Source organism: Astyanax mexicanus, chromosome 2, assembly GCF_023375975.1.
Source record: "Astyanax mexicanus isolate ESR-SI-001 chromosome 2, AstMex3_surface, whole genome shotgun sequence".
Taxonomy (NCBI): domain Eukaryota; kingdom Metazoa; phylum Chordata; class Actinopteri; order Characiformes; family Acestrorhamphidae; genus Astyanax; species Astyanax mexicanus.
In genome coordinates this window covers 65,863,482-65,886,182 of record NC_064409.1, presented here as the reverse complement: position 1 = coordinate 65,886,182, position 22,701 = coordinate 65,863,482, and the positions used below count along the sequence as shown (strand labels likewise).

The 22,701-nt window shown below is 37.5% G+C and overlaps 1 protein-coding gene across 1 annotated transcript in view; it reads right to left on the bottom strand.

Moving 5' to 3' along the window:
- The window catches only part of LOC103035845 (dedicator of cytokinesis protein 2), a 117,808-nt gene that overhangs the window by 69,204 nt on the left and 25,903 nt on the right, over nucleotides 1–22,701 (bottom strand). The window contains exons 22-25 of the mRNA XM_007228015.4: nucleotides 20,790–20,898; nucleotides 20,393–20,463; nucleotides 15,559–15,665; nucleotides 1,834–1,976 (exon numbers count right to left, since the gene is read on the bottom strand). Coding sequence (XP_007228077.3) covers nucleotides 1,834–1,976; nucleotides 15,559–15,665; nucleotides 20,393–20,463; nucleotides 20,790–20,898 — 430 coding nt within the window. The remainder of the gene's footprint in view (nucleotides 1–1,833; nucleotides 1,977–15,558; nucleotides 15,666–20,392; nucleotides 20,464–20,789; nucleotides 20,899–22,701) is intronic.

Sequence of the window (22,701 nt, the reverse complement as noted above, 5' to 3'; positions counted from 1 at the left end):
CTACTCATTTTGCCCAAGTCTTCCACTTTAATAACTCCACTACATACTGTCTGCAGTAACAACAGTCCTCATCACTTCAAAATGAGTGGGAGGAGTGAAACTACTGACTGGTTTCTTAACAGAAATATAAGGAGGTTATTTTTGCACCTTGTTCAGTATGAAAACAGCTTGTAAAGCTGAAGGGAACTGCTTCTATTTTTATTTAAATCATAATATATGTTTTCACAGCAAGTTTAACTGTGTCATACTGGGTAGTAAATGCTATGTTTCAAATTTTAATAATGCTTACATAGTGTAAAAGGCCAAGAGTGTTTTTTTTTTTCTATAAAATGGGCCCTTCGGGTTTAACAGGAGAATTGACTCCCTCTGTTTGTTAAATGCCACCCCTCCCATCTCCATTAAACTCCTCTCTGTGGTTATCTCCGTTCCTGTCTCCTTATCTCTTGCTCTCTCTGTGTCTCGCTGCTTCTCTTGGTGAGCGGTAATCCGTGTGAATGGCCGCTTTTGTCCACAGAAGCACAAATAGGATTTAAAAGCCGTTGGCCAAGTGGTGATAAACCAGTGTGCTATTCTACTGCTGTACAAATACACCCACTCAAACACACACCCTAGTGCTATCGACATAATATAGGTTCTAAAAAGCTCCTCTAAGAGTTACAGAACTTTATCGGTTGGTGATTCAATTACTACACCATAAGCTCACTCACTCTCTCTCTCTCTCTCTTGTTCTGCTACACTAACCCTCTACATCTGTTCATTTTGTTTCGTGCACTCCCTAAACAAACCGCAACTAATTCCCCTCATCACTCTCTTCATCTCTTCACCATCCATGTCTCATTTCAGAGAGTAATACCTCTCTCTCTCTCTCTCTCTCTCTCTCTCTCTTTTTTCTCTCTCTCTCTCTCTCTCTCTCTCTCTCTCTCATATCAGCATTCCTCCTTTGAGTTCAAGCTTCATTAGAATCTTCAAAGTAAATAAAGTAGGACTGAAACATTACACAGACTTCAAAGCATGAGCTCCTCCTATACTTTACCAATTAAAGGCACTATCAGTGTCTGTAGGTGTGTGTGTGTAGGTGTATGTGTGTGTGTGTGTGTGTTTGACTAGTTGTATTTTCATCAGCATTAAATTATATTTTTTAGGTATAACAATATGGGTTTAGGGTTACATTTTAAAAGGAATGTAACAGTTAAATTAATTTCTCAGTGGTTTTGTTACTGGTCAAACATTGATTAGTTATTGATAAGTACAGTAGAAAGAAAATCTACAGTGTTACGTTTTTCGATTGTGATGTTATTATTTTTTTTTGCACATACTAATGGACATTTCTGATACAGTATGAACTATACTGAAATAAGTGAGCAATTAAATTAACATAATAATTTATAAATATATAATTTGTATTAATGAGCACTGTTAAATTTTTCACATTTTTATCACATAAGTTAAAACAAAAATTAATAATATGGACTTAAAATTCACAAGAAACAACAAAAAATCTGTACAGTACACTGATGTCATGTTTTGCCAAGCTGATCAAAGAACAACGAACTAAAAAATTGAACATTCTAGACTCTAATAAATGTGGTCAGCTTTCTTTACCATATCGACTTCAGTATAAACAAATGATGTGTTATGGGGTTCTTACTTCCGTACTGGAACAATAAGTGTGCAACAGCCTTTATGTCTTGGTAGTATTATAACTAAGCACCGTCACAGCAATAAAAAAATGAAAGGCAAGAAATGAAGATTCTTATAGACAGTTGAATAAAACTGAGTGGAATTAAATGAAGCTTCAAAGCACTCTTAAATAGGCTTGAGACCGGATCTTACCACATCTTTGCGGCTGAGCACCTCCAAGATGTTGTTGAGAAGTTCCACACTGTTCCGTCTATCATCATGAGGCCCCTCCCCCACACCTGACAATGCTCCACTCAGCTCCTTAAGCATCATCGGTAGGAGGATATCTCTGCAGTCTAAAAATTATAGAAAATATCAGCAAAACATTACTTAACATGCTTACATATTAACACTAATTATATTAATCATTATGAAACAAAAATTTAGAGAGATGTGTTACTAAAGAAAAATATGTTAGTGAAGCTTTGTTTGTGTGTAAGAGGGCTATAACATACGCTGTTTGTGTCCAAATTTAGTTTTGCATTTTTAATTACATAACGGTATCAAAGTATGTAAGAAACAAAAGGTGTTGGGTGCATTTAAAATAGTATATACGAATAAAAAAAAAAATTATGAAATTAACATTAGTAATATTACACTGACAGAACAGAAGTTCTGAAAGGCAAATCCAATTTATTTACTATTAACTGCAAAGCTCTCAGACACACACACACACACACACACACACAAATATAAAAGAAAACTCTATAAACTAACCCCATGTTAACTAAATTTATATAAATGGACTCTAAAACGAATTTATTTTCCATCTAAATCACTGACTAACTTCCAATCCTCAATTTCTTCCATCCATCATCTTTGTTCTCTGCTTCTCTGAACCTCTTGCCTCCTTTTTAGGTTTCATTTCCTCGCTGAAGGAGTTTATATGTGTGTGTGTGTTTGTGTGTGATTGAGTGTATGTACTGACCCTAGCTCTCTCTTAGAAACTAAGGGTGCATTGTTAGTAATGAGCGCTTAACGAGCCAGTAGCTAAACGAGTTTTTAATGTGCTGACTCCACCTGGCAAGAGGCTAAGGAGGTGAGACAGATGCATATGTCCTCAGGTACTGTGTGTGTGTTTGTGTGGGTGTAGGGTAGAAGCAAGCAAGGAAGGAAAGAAGGAAGGATGGACTCACTTACTCACTCGCATCAGTCCAGGTATATATAATGATCAGAAATAAACATTGATTTAGACATTTTGATTGTTCTCTCAACAATTTCTTGCTTTGCATTCCCAAAGGCACAACAGTTGCTTTTTCAAGGACGGTGACATGCCTTTTCATTTTTAAATCGCCCTGCTATATTGAATTGTAACCCCTGTATCATAATACACAGCCCTAATAATTTACTGCTGCTACATCTAATAAACTAAAACATGGTTTATGCAATGGCACTGACCCATGGCAGCTGTAGGTAGGTAGGTAAACCAAAGGACAGTGCAAACTAACAACAAATGTCATAAAATGCAATAAAATAAATGACGCTTGTTAACATCACTCATCATTTTAAATGCTAACTGAAAGTCACAGAATAATTTGCACATTAAAAGCAAAGTGCATGTCAGAGCAATCTGTAAACACTACCGAACCAAGAACAGCTCCTCTCAAGCTGCTCACATTTTATTAGCAGATATATTGCATTTAATAAGGCAATTAAGAAAGGCGTTAAAGTCACTGCACAGTGCCACTTAAATGAAGTGCTACAAAACAAATCAATGAGAAACAAGTTAGAGGCACATTCAACTTAACCATTCATACCATTCACTCTAGAAGAAGCAACAGCAAGCAAGACACTAAAATCATTACAGAAACTGTTACACCACCTACACTAAGCTGTGGACAACCAGCTTTCAAAACACGTTTCAGGCAAATTGTAGGGTTCTCAATCCATTTGGAAAAAACTTCCCAGGACTTTTTCAGGAGTTTTAATTGATATCTTTACCTAGTAATCTGCATTCATTCAGCCCTCTAAATATTAGCAAATTTTCACATGGTAACGTGACTGAATGTGGGATTATAAAAACAGATATTAATCTAACATCCTATTAATACTATCTTCAAATTGCTCTTGCATTTATAAGAAATCTTTCCTGTTTTCTGTCTTCCCATAAACACTCTTATCTCTCCCTCCGGCTCCACTTTCTAGAGAGAGGAAACTAGCTTTCTACGACAAGCAGAAGCTGCACAAACTTCTAACTAACAAAAGTACTACTCAACACCTAGTACAATATGCAAATATGTTCTGTAAGATATAAATCTCTCTGTAAATCCGTTGGGGGGATCCCAGACAAGAATTAAATCAACTCTTGGACTGTTCAGCATTTTGAATGGACATTTACAAATTGGCTTAATCCCTCTCATAGAAACTGACCCTTGGTGTTTTTGTAATGTAAAGCTCAGTGGTTTCAGATATGCTTTTCTAGATGAATAAACACTGTAAAACTTTACACACACAAGTGTAAAGTTTCAAATTATTATTTTTCATTAGAGATTAGTATGTACATAAATAGTGGTACATCTGTTACCAATTTGAGACCAATGGCATGCAGCTAAACCCACTGTAGTGTAGCATTGTAGTAGAGGTCTGCGCAGGACTGCTTTTTTAAACCCGCTCCTGTCCGCTCTCGTGTGTTTTTGTCCCGTTACCGCCCGCTCCCGCCAAAAATGTCTTCTTTTAATCCCGCGCCCACCCGGCACATACACATTTCTGCCAATCCCTCCCTGCAGTCCTTATAGGAATTGAAGAATCACATTTAGTGCTTCAAATGTACTGCTGGTGGATTTTTTCAGGTGAGAATGGGGGGGGGGGGTGTTGGGTTAGTGCTGGTGGAATAATTCAGGTGAGAAAGACCCAAACCTGCAGGTTCTCAAGTCACCTCCGCCCCTGACCCCCTCTGCACGTGCCTGCTGGAGATGCTGAAAATCTCCCATTGGGAACTCCCGCGGGAGTGCAGACCTCTACAATGTAGCACTACAAACATCAAGGACACTTGAGCAGTTTTCTCATTTTTTAGTAGAATGCCTAAAAAAACAAAAATCCAAATAATCCAGATGTTCCAGAAGGCAAGGAAAGCTAAATTAGTATGTCTTCTTTGTCACTTTGCAATAAGGCAACAAGTTCAACACTAATCAACTGTATTCTGAGGGAACCATACTGCATGTAAATGAGCAACAACATCTGAAATAGTAGCTCCAAGGGAATAATGAAAAACCCTTTTAAGCCTTAGTGTACTCTGAGCCATAGAAATTAATTTTGATAAAACATATGAACTTAACATGTGGTGAGTAGTTTATGGTTGTTTATTCAACTGCAGCTCTTATTTGGCTCCATAACTATATACACTATCTGTGAATGTATGTTATTTTATGTTGTCTTATTTGCACTTCAGCAAAAGCATATGTAATAGTCAACTGTCAGGAAGGCCTCTCTTCAACTGTGTTTTTTTTTTGTTCCCAGTTCGGAAAACTGGATGGTATGCTTATGTTCAAGTCATTATAACTGCATATTCATGTTAATAGGTTCTTGACACTTATTTGGTCTACAACCAAAATGTTCCCACACGGGAGCTGAGGAATGCAGCTTTAAAAGCTTGTCAATTTAGACTTAATCTTCTACTGTGTTCTGTTTGGAATTACACAGTTATTGGGGAAAAATAGCTATTAGCCTTGAGTAGCATGTGTTTTCTTGTCGCAGTCCGGTCTCTATCTATGAAGGTTTTGTTACTGATGCATTGTTCATTGCAAGCACTCTATTAGCTTCTACATGAAAGATGTTGCATGTCTGCTCAAAAATTTGAGCCGTGTAACCGAAACAATCATACGGGAACAGAACAGGGTTATAAGCTAAAATATGAGTGATGTTCATTTTATGTAATGAAACACCCAAATTAACATAGTGGGCAACATTGATATTATGTCTGTAAATTGTTATTACTATAATCTAATTTTCATTACAGGTTTAAGTGCAAGGTGACAGTGAGACTTAGAAAACCGCCTGACTGAGTGCACATATACCTCAGTAAAACAAATCTTTTCTTTCTTTGTGACCTTTATCATTCACCGCTGAGCCAGTGAGTAGTGGCTGCTCTTTTTAAACACTGTCAGGGCTGAAGTTAAGTAAGGGCGACCACAACTGCCATTCTACGGGGCTCCTGGAGCCATGCGGGTTAATTACTTTCCTCAAGGACAAAAAGGCACAGCAGAGGCCTGTGTCCACCGTTCTTAGTGTCCTGCCAAGGGGCTGAGCTAGAACTAAGAGCTGAACTTCTGTTCCTGGTATGGAACCTTTTAACACTTGCCATCACATCTGTTCCATGTAACAACATTGCTGCACTCTGTCCACAGCTGCCCTGCCCCTGAAAACATACTGTCAGCAGCAGCTTCCTACTGCACAGGAAACTGGACATATCTGCTGTAACTACAGCCAACTGCCTTGGCATCTTCTACTTAGATGGTGTAATCCAAGCAATTCTAAGCATGAATTAATAAAAATCAGGTCCATTTATAGCTGACCTTTTCTTAGTTGGCCAAAATGATCCGTGCCTATTTAAGCAACTAAAGAATTCAGCAGGGTTGCCTGGCATGTTGATAAAACATACTGAAGTAACAACTGTGAAGGCTGTCCTTTAATATCTTTACGTTTCAGCGTTTCCAATTCAGACAGCGGATTACCATACAACGCAGCAGAAAAAAAGAGCACCAAAACAAAGGAATGGAACTAAGCAAGAGCGAAGATAACAGTCATTTTTACCAGCACTGGAAAAACATGAAAGATTCAAAGGGCTTGAAAACTAATGCCAGACTAGCTTTGCTTCTGCTTGACAGGTATTTAGTTTCACTGAGAGATTCTGGTACAACTGCTTTAAAATCAATATCCTCACATACTCCACCACCTCAGTGTGCAATACCTCACCTTATATATATCTTCACATCAGCACTTTTTCAATCACAATGCTCACCCTTATTTAAATCTTCTATTACAGTCCACACTGCAGGTCTTTGTTGCGATTGGTTGTGATTGAACTAGATGCTTATTTGAGTATGCCAGTACCAAATGTAAAAATACTAGAACACAACCGTCCCACTCTGATCTCAATTTTAGCAATCATATTAAAGCACTTACTGAATCAGAATTTCATTATGCTAACAACATTGTAGCAGCAAAGATTAGCCAATACCTGATGCCAATCATCTTTTAGCTTGAGTGGTCAATTACTGATATTAACAGAGGTAAGGACAGGATGCCACATTAACATTTCTAGGAAACTTCGTAATGCATCCTTGTGCAGGGCTTCTGTAATGTTTTGCGGGTCTCTCAAGATGAAATGTTGTTTTCTTTATGCAATCAATAACATCTAAATTGCTGTCCAACCAGCTGCAAGAATCTGCACTGTGAAGCTCAGTGTTGTTAGCAGTGTTAGCTAGTTCTGCTGTGTTCTGATACTCACAGTACCTGCAGGACCTCGGACAAAGTGGTTACACTTCACTCTTTAGTAACTAAATTTTACTGTTCTTCATAATCCTAATTTTAACTTTGTTTTATTTTTCCTCATTTAATTGAAATTATTCAATGCTTCTTAATTTAAATGATTCAATGATTTTTAATATTTGGGGTCCAAATAGCATGAGTGACCTGATGTATTATGTGTGCTATACCAATAAACTCTCTCTTGTCTTGCTTTTATTTTTAAGGGCTCCACAAACATAGCCTTGAGCAGCTTTAAAATTATACAGCGGCTTATTGTATACATGGTACACTTTCATCTACAATATCTACAGTCTCTTTTTCTTTTAACTACGGTTGTAAAATATAAATCTGACCTTAGTCTTTCAATATTGTTACAATTGACCAGTCAGCTTATAGACTATAGGGGGAAGTTAAAAAAAACTGCAAACCTATGAGAAAGAGAGACAGAGGGTGAGAGAGAGAAAGAGAAAATGTATCTGACACTATTATCAAGGGTGACTGCAAGGGTCACTGATGGCTCTTTATATAGAGAGCACCCTTCGGCACAGCAGCCAAAAAAACGCTGGTGAATATTAGCCAGCAAGCACTTTCTCAAGGCCACACTACAGCAGTGTGACCTGAACTCAGCCTGCCTCAAGCTACACCACTGCTTCAAGTGTGTGTGTGTGTGTGTGTGTGTGTGTGTGCAAGCATGTCTATAACTATGACCTCGCTGCTGTGCTAAGCAATGCTGCAGAGTTTCTGAACAGATGAAGTCTGGGCCAACAGTGAAGTCTTCCTGAAAATGATGTTTACATGTTTAGGTCTCAGAGTCCTTGGTAAACAAGGACATTTTGGTATATCCTGAATCTCATAATGTCCTGCATTACACTGAGTTTAAAAAATATGTACTAAATCGGCAGAGACAGCTGTGTATGAGCACTACTAGTGGTTGGGGGGGTTGGTGTTCCAGTAAGCCAGACTTCACGGTAAACACATAGACTACAGGCCGATATACTCACCTCTGAACTGCAAAAGAGCTAGTGCTGCAGTTAGCAGCTTATGCTAATACTGCTCTAGCCTCTTTGCTGGAGAAAATTGACTAAAAATCCTTTATTGCGCTTCACTGCTCCTTACAACCTGACTGGTAGAATTTATATATAAGGCACGCTGCCGATTTATTTATTTTTCTCCAGTTGTGAACGGGAATTCAAGTGGAATTTGATAAACTCCCATAATGCATCATAATTTAATGGGTATATAATAGCATACCACAGGAGCTGATTGTGGACCAAAATGCATTTTGAGACTAGTTATTAAGCTATGAACAGAGGAAAACACTTGAGCCAACAGCGAGCCATCATTGTGGCCAGATTGTTACACTGGTTTCCCCTAGTCAATTTTAAACACAACCAGTTAAATTGCCCTGATCCTGTCCCATATGTTATTTAGATATTTTCCCATATAGTTTTTTTTGTAGTTGTCACATGTTTGTATATGCGACCATGCGGACGCATGTTAATGATGAGGAAGTGTTTAAATTATCTTAATAAATACTCGCAATACTAATGTAATACTAATGGGAGTAGGGATCTATTTATTTTGTAGTGTGTTCTCTGAGATGATGCAATAGTGCATTCTAAACATTTCTCTGCTGTCCTGTATGTCACAGATATAGACATATATGCATCTTGTCTCTACAGGGATGAGAGGTGGTACCCGTTGCTGTGGAAACCATAACTTAGCCATTTCTCTCCTCTGTGAAAATTGTTTGTTCATTCTTCATCCCAGGCCTCATCCCCGAGAGTTCACAATAAACAATTTTACATGGTAATAGGGTGCCATTTTTATTACCCAGCCAGGCTAAATCACAATTCTCAACAGCTACATGTCACTGTGTGTGTGTGACATGAATATTCTGATGGTGCAGTAAACCCAGAGAAAACCAGAGAGAACTTACAATATCAGGATGGTAAAATGCTTCAAATCTGTTCCATTTCTTTAAGAGACTATGTGATTTCAAGGATCAGGGATTGCAGCACGAAGGACGTAAAAAAGGTATAGCATGTCCACAAATTAGTGCTGGAGCAACTCATTAACTTAATCAACATGATCATTTTTGGAAATGTGACAATGTACATAATGTGCATCAATGCAATAAATGTGTCTGTGCCCACTGAAAACAGGTATTATTTTGGGATGAGGAACATGCCTGAAGCCTCTAATCCTAATTAAGCCTCCTATAAATACCCTGTTCAGGTTTTTATGACAAATCTTTGCAAACATCCACTGCAAACCGATTTTAATAGAACACATACAAACAACTGATTTGTTGAATAATTACTAAATCAGTCATTAGATTTACTGAATTGTCAAAAAATAATCATTAGAACACTTGATGCAGCCCTATATGTATATACATATAAGCACTGTTAAGCCAAAACCTTGTGTTTTTTCATAAGTGGCAGGTAAAAAACATTGCAACTTTGTAACTTTCAAAGGAATTCAATGTACAAAGAGTTTTTTCCCGGTTACTTTGGAGCATTTATATTGGTCTATTGATTAAGAAATCTGACACAATGTAAAGAACAACTGCCAAATTCACATCATGTCAATAACTGTAAATACAAAGCTTTTGCATGAGAGCAACCCCAGATAGCAGTTTGGCTGATGTATGGCAGCATCAGCTGAGACATCAGCCATGTGGAATTGGGCAGAATGTGATTTATACTTGGCAATCATACAGTTGGCATAAGCCTGACATGGGATATTCATGCTAGAAATGTCCCCAGCTATTTTTGCCCTCTGGAAAAGTACAAGGGAAAATATATATACCCTGATCTTGCATAGTAACAAGTGTATAAACAAATATTTACCAAAGACCAGGTCTAAAGTGCAAATAAAACCTGTGGATTCTTCAGAATCACAAACAACAAAACCAAAACCATTTGTTGCTCATCTCTGTGAGAACCATATCAGCTACCGCAGAAGCTCCAGCGAATACACTTTCTTTTCTCTCTCAAAACCCACTGCAAGCCCTACATCACAAAGAGACACGCACAAAGACGCAGACTTTACCATTTGCAGCCAAAAGCTCAGATAAAAAAAAAAACGCTGTCACAGACTAATAGACAGATGGTGCCAGACTGAGCACAAAAAAAAAAAAAAACACAAAAAGTGAAAATGCCCTGCGTGGTTTGCAATGCTTTTAGCCCAGCGGGATGAACACAGTCAGACCAGCCCTCGGCAACAGTAACCATAACAACGGCCACATTAGGGCTGGAGATAGAAACTTTAATTCACTTTTACTGCATATGAATTAGTCCGATGAGAGGCATCCATGTGTGTGTATGTGTGTGTTTCCGGTCTATTCATCATTTTAATGTGCCAGGAAGAGATAGGGGAGTGAGTTGAAGTCTGCACTTGTGTGTGTATGTGTGTTAGGTATTAGTGAGGTTATGTAATGTAGGTCTTATTTTACTGTTTCATCATTAACATCAAAAAGTATATACATAAAACATGCTCTGAATAGGATTGAATAAGATTGGATAGAGTTGTACATGTTCATTCTTTCTAAGGACAGTTCTAGTCTCATCTGTTCTGAGAACATAGCAATCGTAAAAAAAAACGTACATTTAACTTAGTAAACACTTTATTTGACTACTGTTCAAAAACATTTCCTTTTATTTTTTCCTTTACTTGAGCAATCTTTAAATATTAATATTATACAAATATTAACCTTTTACATCTATTCAATAAATATGTGAGCAGATTAAAATGCTGCTGTTATTAAAATACTTGTTTTTTTTATGTCAAGCTGACAGAAATGTACAGTGTGATTGATTTCATCAGTTTGTTCTGAAATTTAAACTCTCTCCTCGCTCAATAACACAACGTGTGTAATTTCTTTTCTAATGCTTTAATGATTTCAGTCTGTCAGATATTAGTGTGTGGCAGTGGAATAATTCAAGCTAATTGGCCCCATATTATATTCATGGATCCAATTTCATTCGGAGTGGGAATTAAATCAGATAACGACCTGTCATGTATATTAGTGTGTGTGTGTGATGGTGAGTATGCATGTGTGAAGAACATGACATGCAGGGATGTATGCACATTCATAATCTCATAAGCATATGGGATCACTTTTACTAAGGCATTTAATGAGCAGCACATGCATCACTGTGCATATATTCACATTGCATGTAGCTATCTATATAAGAAGGGCTTATTTATATCCAGTTAAGGTTGAATTAACAATGAGTCAAATCAGAAGTTAAATATATAAGAAGTCAAAAATACTTTTATCACCTTATTTAACAACAGCAACAATCACAATACATGATTCACTGTTTGCCCTTATTTTTTCTCCCCCCAACAGTCATTTAAACTGAACCATTACATCCTTCACCACCCCATTCCACACATTCTAGTTTGACTCATAAGGGATTAAATGTGTATTGGTTAGTGCTGATAGGCTGACTGGGCTATTACAGGGTACAAATGTCCCTTGCCCGTCTCGCTCATCTAACGGACGACACGCGGCAAAGCAGACCAACGTGCCGGACAAATTTCAATTAAAATGCCTGTCAATGCTGCTCGCAGGGGAGGCAGTAATTCAAAAATAAATAAATGAGAGCATAAATAAATAAATGAGCAAACAGACAGCTGCAGAGGGAGCTACGAGCAAGGGCCTCGAATGTTGGCATGTCAAGATGGCCTTGAGCCAATCACCAGAAGGCAAAGAGCCTGGTTAATAAATATATAACACGTAATGCATGAGTCCCATATGGTGCATGTTGGTGGTGTTGCGGTGCATGCGTCATTTAGTACGAGATAAATGAATTAGAAACAGCGCTGGGAGCTCATACATGAAGGCAAACAGAGGAGAACAAGTGATTTCCACCCATTTCACCTTCAGGACTGAAGTGTACTTGGAGAAGAACAGAGTGTTGCCATTTCACCTGATATTAAACATTTGGGAACACCTTGACTTTTATTATAACTATACTTGTTGTAAATAGGTTTCTGCTTTGAGTAATGTGCCAAAATGCCTGCGTGTTAGTGGTATAATGGGCCATGGATAATCCGCAGTCTGTATGGATCACCCATTGCAGTTTGGAATGCAGTGGATGCAATGGAAAGACAGACAAAGCTGCTGTGTGTCACATGAACGAAGCATGTTCCAAGCAGTTAACAGCGTCATAACTGCTTGAGCAGAGAATAACCTTAAAAAGCTTCCAGCATCGGTTAAATCACACGCTAAGCTCCACTGTAACATATGCTGATGCCAGTGGACAAACACATTACAGTATGTAGCACTGTGGCACGAGAAAGCCACATGACCATGGCAATACATACAGCATGGCAATTTGTTTATAGCAGCATCAGCCTAGTGTGAGATAAAACCGGAAGCCAGACAACAACCAATAACTTCTTACCACAGCATGTAAGAGCAGGCTAAAGCTGTTTCCACATCTACTAGGCCACGCTATGAAATCCCCTCACACATACTTCCGTACTAAGACGAAGCCAGATCTTTAAAAGATCACAATAGTCAACAACAATCTTCTGCTGCCCTAACCACAGACAGCCAGACTGTGAAAGTGACTGCTCACGACGACGTGGGAACAGTCTGTTGCTACAGGCAAGCCCCCCCCCCCCCCCCTCTTCAAGGTTAGAAACCGGTCACAAAAAGAAGTAGTTACATAGTAAAAACTAAAAAGATACAATACAGATATTCCAGACACTACATACTACTTCATGTATTAATAAACTTTGTTGACATGAACTAATCTGAGAGATTTGTAATTCCTTACACCTATTCCCTGTGGTAACTGTCCATACACTACAGAGTATAAGCAATGCTGAGTGATTCAATGTATTATTAAATAACTGCTTTATTTAATAGAAATACATTTGCCAGAAAACAGAACAAATGGCTGCAAGTGAGAGAAGTTTTAGTGAGTCACTGGCTGGAGGGAAAGCAGACAACAGGAAAAAATACGTTGTAAATGGGAGTATAACCACATCTGGGCATTTTTAATTTAGCATATATTTATACTTTAATGAACAACCTTTTTTACTTGATTCTATTATAAAAACCATGATCCAGTTACAGCTGTTGGTGTTTTATCACTGTTGTGCTTTAGGCATCTAGGCAGACATTATTCACAGCCTGCAGCAGAAAGCAAAAACACTTCAGATGTTTGCATGGTTTTACGAGGGAATATAAATACTGCATAGGTTATTGGTTCTAGTGCTTTTACTGAAGTGTGTGTGGCACTTGTCCACTGAGCTTTTCTTTTCTGCTGTTTGTGCCCATGCCACCGAAACCACAACAATACTACCCTGCCATTTTTTACTGAAATATGGCTGAAAAGAAATAATACCATTGCAAAAATACTTTGTTTTACGACTACCATGCACATACACTCTTCTTAGTTTTAACTATAACTGTACATTGTGTTTAAAACCAAGAAGAGGAAGACAATATTCATTTTACAGAAAAGCTAAAGCACAAGTCATTTAATAACTAAAAAAAAAAAAAAAACACTTTACACCCACAACAAACATAAAGTCATTTTACTGAAGCATTTTAAAAAGAGGGGAATGATTGTTTAAAACCAGCTACCAAACAACCTAAATGAGTCCATAATTTTACTTTTTAGATTTTTTATATTTATTTTAATTACCGGTATGTTTTAACCCTACTACATAGACACAAATATATGAGCAAAATTGAACTGGGTTCTCAGATGACTCTCAGAGAGGTTCTTATACTGAAAAGAGAGTGGCAAAGACAAGGACCTGACATAGATGGAAGAAGGAACAAGAAGAGACAGCCACATGAGGGGTAAATGGTGACAATCTGGAAACTCATCAGTGAGAGAGTGAGGGAATTAGAAGTAGAGGAAATAGAGAAGTGAAGCAAATGACAGAGAGAAATGAAAAGTAGAGAGAGCTGAGGGTAAAAAAAACACCAGTAATAGAAAGAAAAAAAGAAAATGGTTAAGAAATGGTAAATGAAAGAGGATCAATGAAATGGACAGATAAAGTGGAGAAATGCTGAAATCAAAGCAGTCCTATAGAAAGAGGGAAAAAATAAAAATACAAGTTCAGGCTAATTAATAAAAATGAATGAAGACGAATAGACAGGTTTGAAGAAGAATAGACAGGCTTGTGACTTTGACAAGGGCCAAATCATTGTGGCACAAAGGCCTAAAAACCATGGGCCTAAAAATGTCTCTCAGTTGAAGCAGTTCTGCAAAAAGTTACAGAAAGCATTTATTTGCTGTTATTGTGGTAAATGATACCATTGCTAATGAAAAGAAGTGTGCATTCCCTTTCTTACACAATATAATAGAGAACAGAATTTATTCTCTAAACACATAAAATGTCCTACTGTTGTGTTTTTTATTTGCCCGATTAGAATTTAGTATTATTGTAATGCCATAAAATGTGCACAAATTGCACAATAAAGAAGGAAAGCAAACACTTTTTTCAAAATGTCTTGTAATTAGTATACTATATGTTTTACACTATAAGACACCTTATCAATAATACTAGTAAGGAACGGAGATGATTTCCTTCTAATTCAGCAGGTCTTGCCGCTGGGTGGTGGTGGGGTAACTCAAGTAAAACTAAGCTAAGTAAACAAAACTGTAATTCTTAAAAAAAAATTGTTTAAAATCAAATGAGTGCTGGATGTTAATCTACACAGATATCTCTCTTGAAAACCTACAGTGCAAGAAAATACAGTTTGTTAAATTATCCTTCTTTAGAATTCATCTGCCACAGTTGGTAAATGTCTCTATAATCTGCTTTAGCTTTATTTGAGAGCTTTATCAAGCCATTGCCACCTGGTAACATCTTCTGCTAAGCTAGGACCTACATTTAATTTTTTTTCTCTATCTACCTTGGATGTGTGAGAGTGTAAAGCAAAAATGCACACTAATGTAGACACAGAAACAAACCTTTAGATATGAACCCAGTGAGGTCATTAAAAACCCTTAGATATTTTTTTCACAAACAGTCATCACCCTCTTTATTAAAACCCACAAAACACTCCATTCATCACATATTAGCATCTACTTAACAGGATATTGGACAGGACCAGGCCAGAGGACACTGTTTACTACAGCATAATGATGCAGCGCTGAGAGGAGAGGAAGAGAGATAACGCAATGAAAGAATGATGAAAGGAAGATAGCAAGAAAAAAAAAGTAAAATTGAACCGAGCACAAGGAAACTGGCTAAGTTAATGATAGGAGGGGAGATGAAAAAAAGGATTTAGGGGAAAAGGGAGGATAATGGGGTCAGACAAGATGAGGGTGAATGGAAAAACTAGAGGAGAAAATGAGGAAAGCCAGGGCAGAGAAAATGCTGATGAATGTTGATTAGATGGATGGATAGATGTATGCAGCTGCTCACCCTTTCTCTGGAAGAGGCGGCTGCTAACAATTTCAGTCATGGAGGCAACCTTCTGTTTCTGTAGTTTGTCCGGAGGAATACAGGTGTAGAAATCAAACAGCAGCTTACTGGAAAGAGGAATAAAGAGAACCATAATCAGACTAAGAATTAGGAATAACATTGAAACTAAGGACGTGGGTGCCAATAATGTGAAAAATAGTACAATATACAGACAGGCACACCTGCTCATTCTTGTTTTTTATAAAATCAAAAGTTTTTAAGAGGCAGGTGCACTCTGACTTTGGTGCATTTGTATGGCGCTTTGCATGGCGCTTAGTGCATTTCAGCAGAGAAGACTGACTTGTGCGTTCACGCTGTGAAGGTCCACCAGCAGCTCATTTCAGGGACGAACAATGTAATTTTATTCTTTATTGTTTTTATTGCTCAGGTAAAAGTCAGGGTTGCAGCCTGTCCATTTGTGTGTTTAACGTGCGGGTGTGTATGCATGCTGGGCTCGCACAGTGCTCATGACGCATCTGTAGAAATGGACTCTGACGATTGACTTTTGTCTTGGTTCATTTCTGTCAGTGGGCATCTGTGTTTTCCGCTGCCAAAAAAGCAACATGCCTAAAATTTACCTGAACACACCTCACTTCCAGACCACTACAACCATCAGTGTAGATTTATTCCAAAAAATTATTTTTGGATTTTTTTTAAAAATGCTATTTTAAATGCACAGGCACAAGACGTGAAAACCATCTGTTGGCGGGGTGTAAAGTAACAAAGAACATGCGCCACACATCTTGCGCAATGTGTATGATAGAGCCCATAGTTTGTAAGTTGCACTATTTTATGTTAGGAGATTTCAGCACTAAAAACATGATGTCTGTCAGCCTTTTATATTTTTGAATCTAAATGTATGGGGTTTGTATACCTGTTAACAGTGTGTAAAGTTTAGTTCAGTACTTTAGATCTGATTGCACCTGGTCAGGTCATGCATCTTGAGAAACAAAGCACACTTTAACTTCCAAAAAATATATAAAATTGAAGAGTTTTGGCAAAAAAGGAAGCACCATCATATAGTTTGACTATTAAAATCAATACGTCTGTTCACATTAAACATCCGTATAATCGTATAAATACAATACAATACAGATTTTACTACCTCAGTGGTGACAGTTTTATCTGGGTATGGAAACAAGGCTGGGAATGTATACAATGCTGAAAATCTGATGGTTATAAAAAAACTGAGGCATAATGCATGAATCTGTGTATCAAACTACAGCTCTATAACACAGCAGGAAGTATTAAAATGTGCTTGATTATAAAACAAAAATGGGAAATCACATAAATTTCAAATCACATAAATGTGTCAAACATGTGCAGGGAATGTAAAAAAAAAAGCAGAGGGTGGATGTGAAGCTGTCTGTTAGTGTGATTTATCACATCAATTAATTAAATGGCTTTCATGAACATTGTACTAGAAATGATTTACATTTCCATCAAATTATGGTACTGGAGCTCAGCTCTGCTTAATGCTCTCCGGGCCTAAAGAGAATGTGGAAGAGTACAGAGAGGGAAAAGAGTGTAAAATATCTTTGTCTGATAATAATTTTTGTTCGATAATCTGAACAATGTAAGTATGAAAATTGCAAAAACAAAAGAAATATTACTTTTTTCACACTTCTGCATTACCTTCCACAACTGGACAATTACAATCTGCTCTCCACTGAAGCCCAGCTGGTGCAGTGTCTAAAGCAATGGCCAGCTCATTACATAAACAAAAGAAAAGAGCAATAGCAGCTAACAAAACCACATCACATTAGCAAGCAGGCCCTATCCTCTGTTCTAACATATTGCAGGGCAAACACACATTTAATTAGGTTCCACATATCTAATGAAATACACATTGCCTTATTAAAGTCATCTGAAAAGTAAGGAATATCTGATACACACCATTTTTGCAAAATGGATATGTGTATGTGTGTGTGTGTGTGTGTGTGTGAGAGAGAGATAGAGAAAGTCAAGAAGGAAAGCAGGTGTTTGTATGCAAGTGCTGTCCAAAGCCAAGGGCCAAACAAATTTTCAATCTTTTTCTCTTGCTAATTGCTACTTCATTACCACTTGTTAGCTCTCAAGACACTGAAGCATTTTCTTCTGAATGCACATATAATGCTAATATAGGCCCTTGTGGAGTTAACAACAGATTTTGTGGTCCTCAGTTTCGGGAATTACAATAAATTAACTAGTTAACTAGTCAAAAATGTACAAACTCACTGTAGTACTGCAAAACAAATGCAGGGAAGGCCCTGCTACTCTAAGCTGTGTTTGCACACTACTATGCCACCAGTTACTATCAATCCAACAGTAATTTTCTTTTCAATCATCAGTGCCAAACATATGTCTGTGCTTGTGTGGAATAGTGACCAAGATATACAGTAAGAGTTGATAAAGGTTTGTGCTGTTTATGGACGTATTGTCAACATATTTTTCAACTGTTTTTAACTTTTTATAGTAAAAAAAACTAAACATTTCATTTCTTTGTAGCACTGACACTTATTTGCACTACAATATGTATGTTTCATAGCTGGAGCTGCAGTGCACTACAGACATGAAAGGCAGTAAGTATGTTCAGATAAAACACAGGTCATCTAAGGGTGTTCTCCCACACACATGGAAGAGCGTAAAGATGTATCTGTGCATTACACAAACCACAGTAATACACAGAATGTCTAGTGGAGCCACACAGAGTTATATTTAGTGGGTAAAGTAATCATTTAAGAACATGAGGACTATTCTAAACATTAGAAATGAATTGAAACACAACGAGGAGGAAAACGGTAGAACTGAACTACATAATGATGGACCTCAATTATTATTATTATTTTTTTATAAGCATATCTTCCTCTCATATCTACTTTTCAATTACAATATTGTGTCTTCTTTACATTTTATATGGGACATTTTCCCAGACAAGGATTATGCGTAGTTATAGACTGATGTTTCCTTTCAGTGGAGAATCTCTATTCAAAATGCAGTGAAGTCCAAGAATAGGTTTATCCCTCTCTGGGAAACTGCCCCTATATGTTCAAATGTTTGTGGACATCCTTTCTGAGGACTGCACACATAAATTATCTAGCCCTTGTAGAAAAATACTGCCAATAGAATCAGACTCTGCGGAGAAGAAAAATAAATCTATTGCCATATGTCTAATGCAATGCATGGGGTAAAGGGGAAAAAAAGACCCCCAGCATTTAACATGGGATTTTTAACTAAAAACAAATTTTATTAAATGTTCTATCTTATATGTCATCCATTCTGTTTTTTATCTTGATTCTTCTGTGACATGACAGTTGCAGAGTAAACCATGAATTGAGAATCAGCAACTAAAATAATTTTAAATTCACAACTTTTGACACTGGTCTATAAAACTTTATAGAAGAAATAGTTGTGTGTCCACTCTTTCACTGATTTACCTAATGGCATGTATTTTCGAGGGTCTTTGGCAGCTTAGGAATAATATATCCTTCACATGTCTTCAGGTAATTTAAATGAGCTCATTTGTTGTGACTGTTAATGTTCTTTGTATGCCTTCTATAATATTGTATTACACACACACACACACACACACACACACTCACACACACATATATATATATATATATATATATATATATATATATATATATATATACATTGTGCACTATACCCATTTTAATGTTTACTCTCTTTTATTAGACTTGGATTAAATTCCCAAAATTTGGTGCCAAAAAAGTGCATTGCTGCTCATGTCATTTTTTAACGAGTTCGAATAAAGTTACAAAAGAAGCAATTTTCTCCTGTAATGCAGGCTGCAACCTCTCATCGCCTTTTAAAATTAGCATTCATACAGCATTCAACTAAGATTGTGGCTCAGATAAGATACACTCTAAAATGGACAGGAGGGAAGCTGCAGTTTTATAAAAACAGAAAAAGACCACATTCACTATTTCTTATCATACAGCGTCTGCTAAGCTTGGGAGATATATTTGTTTACTGCATGCCTACAGACCAATTTTACTGCTGAATGAGGCATAACTGTTATTTGTAACTGATATTAATTATAAGCCGTTAAAATTTCTGATAGCCAGAAGCACTGGCTGATTGCATTTTATATGATAATAAACTAAATAGTCCCTACCGTTTATAGGGGCATTAGTCAGGAAACACAACCTCTAGCGGTTAAGTAAGCGCTGCCTTAATTTTGCTATAAATAAACAACCACACTACAATCTGTTTTAGAAAGACTTAATATATTATCTTGCCACACATACTTAAAAAAACCTTTCTGAGCAGAGGTGCCGTGGTGTCTAAACAGAGGGCAAAATCCCATTTCTGAGTGGCGTGATGACGTTAGCATTTTACAGTGATATGTGCTGCTCCCCACTATTACATTTAAATTCTTGGCAGGAGAAATTTAGAATAGAATTAGGCCTTTGCACATGTGCGTTTGCTGCTATGAGTATAGTTATATAAGTTTTTTTTTGCTGTCCATTAGTTGTATTAAAACATACATTTATTTATCAGTCACTATATGTTAGCTAGATCCAAAGATTCCCAGTCATTATTCTTAGTTTACTTCAGCATTTTTTCCTCCATTTATTTGTTTATGTAATGGATTTTATCTGTGTTGTGTCATGCTTGTTAAGTTTGTTTCTATTTTTTTTTCTATCTTTGCGTTTAGTGTTTACTTAGCAAAATCTGAACTTGTACTTCAATCCACCTGCCTCGTTTAGAAAATACCAGTTCATTTTAACTCTTGTGTTGAACAGCATGCATTCGCAAATGTCTATTTTCATAAGTGTGTCTGACTTACCTGAGGAGCTTTGCATCAAAAACAGTTTCAATATCCTGCAGCACTGCGGGCAGGTACTTTAAAGCTGCTACCTGCACACACACACACACAAAGATAAACACACACAGTCTTCAGTTGGGTCTGTGTTAAGCTTTGTTAAGCTGGCTTTCATAGTAGCTGAGCTAAGCTGTCAAAGCTCGGTGCTTTCAGCAGCTGGGATTTCACTTCTCTCAGACTGCTTAGACTAATTAAGAAGTGAGCCAAGGAGCCAATCCAGAACATGCTATGATGAGATGACACAACTGGCTAAGCACAGGTGCTTCGTTAATAACACTCAAACTGTTCTCCAAGAAACACAAGTCACATATAAAGGCATGAACATACACTTTCTCTCTCTTTCACACATAAGCAAACACACCTGCTGCAACAGAGTGGTGGTGTAATCACTCTTCATCAAGTTGTTGATGGACTCAAACAGGCCCTTCAGGGAGTCCTCAAACTCTGCCTGCTCCTTTCCTTCATACAGCCTAGAGAGAGAGAGAGAGAGAGAGAGAGAGAGAGAGAGAGAGAGAGAGAGAGAGAGAGAGAGAGAGAGAGAGAGAGAGAGAGATAAAATCATTAACATTTATATCATTGGCCCTTCTGGTAATAATGTCATGGATGCTCATACTGCGAAATTGACACCCAAATGATGTATCGCTCACCCTGAAAAGTAGGCCACAATAAAATGCACACACACACACTGAGCTCACACAGTCAGTAGTCTCTTGCTGCACTTGTATGTGGAGTGTAAAACAGTGTAATCTCATCACTCTGCTGCACTCTGCTGAGTATCCCTGCCTGACTGACACTTCAATCATAGCTGTCTGCTTTAAAACACTGCACCAACGACATCCTGCTTCTTTTTACCATTTTCCGTCCATCTTAAAAGTGCTCTATCTAATTCTCTCTTTCCTATCCGTCCCAGCATCTTACCAGTCTTTCATTCTCCCTCCACTCTCCCTCTTCACTATCTCACTTCTTTTCTTGATGCCATTTGTCTCCCTTCTTCACCTGCTCTTCTCCTTTTCCCTTTGTCCTCAGTTAGGCTCAAATCCAGTTATATACAGTCCCAGTCATGCACAGAGTGTTTTCTGACTTTCTTAGCTCTTTCACACCTGATTGAACACTCACACAGGACTGTGGTAATTATAGCAGAAAGTGTTTTATTGCAGTCACATTTGCGTTCACAACACTGAATCATAACTACCAGTTGTTTACGTCTGGGTGCTCGCTGGCACCTGTTAAATGCATCATGTTAATTTTTTACCCCAGATAAACAAATGATGTCCTTTGCTCCAAAAAAACATCTTAGTATTTACAACCTTCTCACTCATCATCATGAATTGTCTTGAAACCAAGAACTGTCAAATTTTCACAACAGACATTAAATGAAGGCCATATGGCGACCACAGAAAGCCAGAGTAGATTACATGCATGTGAATAAAAGTTCAAACAGCGAAAAGCAGCCAGTCATTGTTAATCATAAAAATGCTAAGGCTAAGTTACCTCAGCTAATATTAAAATCCTAGACCTGTACAGATCCTATCTTTCTGGTTAAACTGAGTAAATGAAAATCAAGCACTATGATGGCTGAATGGTTTATTATATTTTATTTATGCAAACAGGGTATAAAACTGTGTAAACCTGGTGTTGCTGAACAAAAACCTGAAGGAATATCTGTATAATATTAAAAAAACATGTGGAATCTTACATAGTTTTATGTAATTCTTGGACAACCTGCAGCTTCTATACAGATATTTGAAAAAAAGGTCTGTGTAGCACCTTAAATAGTTTTTACTACAGTCACCACAGTCTTTTTCAGTGGTGTACAGATTTTTTTTCTCTGAATATTGCAAACATAAGACACACTCTTTCTGTTACTAGGAACCAGTGGGGCTTCCTAGATTGGCCCCATTATTACAGCCCCCCTCCATTTGTCTCCCATCAAGACCCCATGTGCAGTATACAACCAAAATGGCACACATGTAATCCCTTCTGGTCCTATCACTGACCCTGGATGGCACCATAACTGACATGAATATGTGGGGCCAACATGCAAACCAAAGACAAGACAAGAAGTCTTGTCATCTGGTCTCAATGTCATGACCCTACAAAGGGAAAGCTGTGCAAAATCCACAACATGAGGCATTTATCTTCCCTTAAATGACAGGGATAGAGAATCACAGTGCAGAAGTAGGCAGGCAGTGCACATTCAGTCACGCATGACTTTAATTCTTACAGAGAGCTTTCACATTTAACAGACCCAGAAGAGTCTCATAACAGTGGAG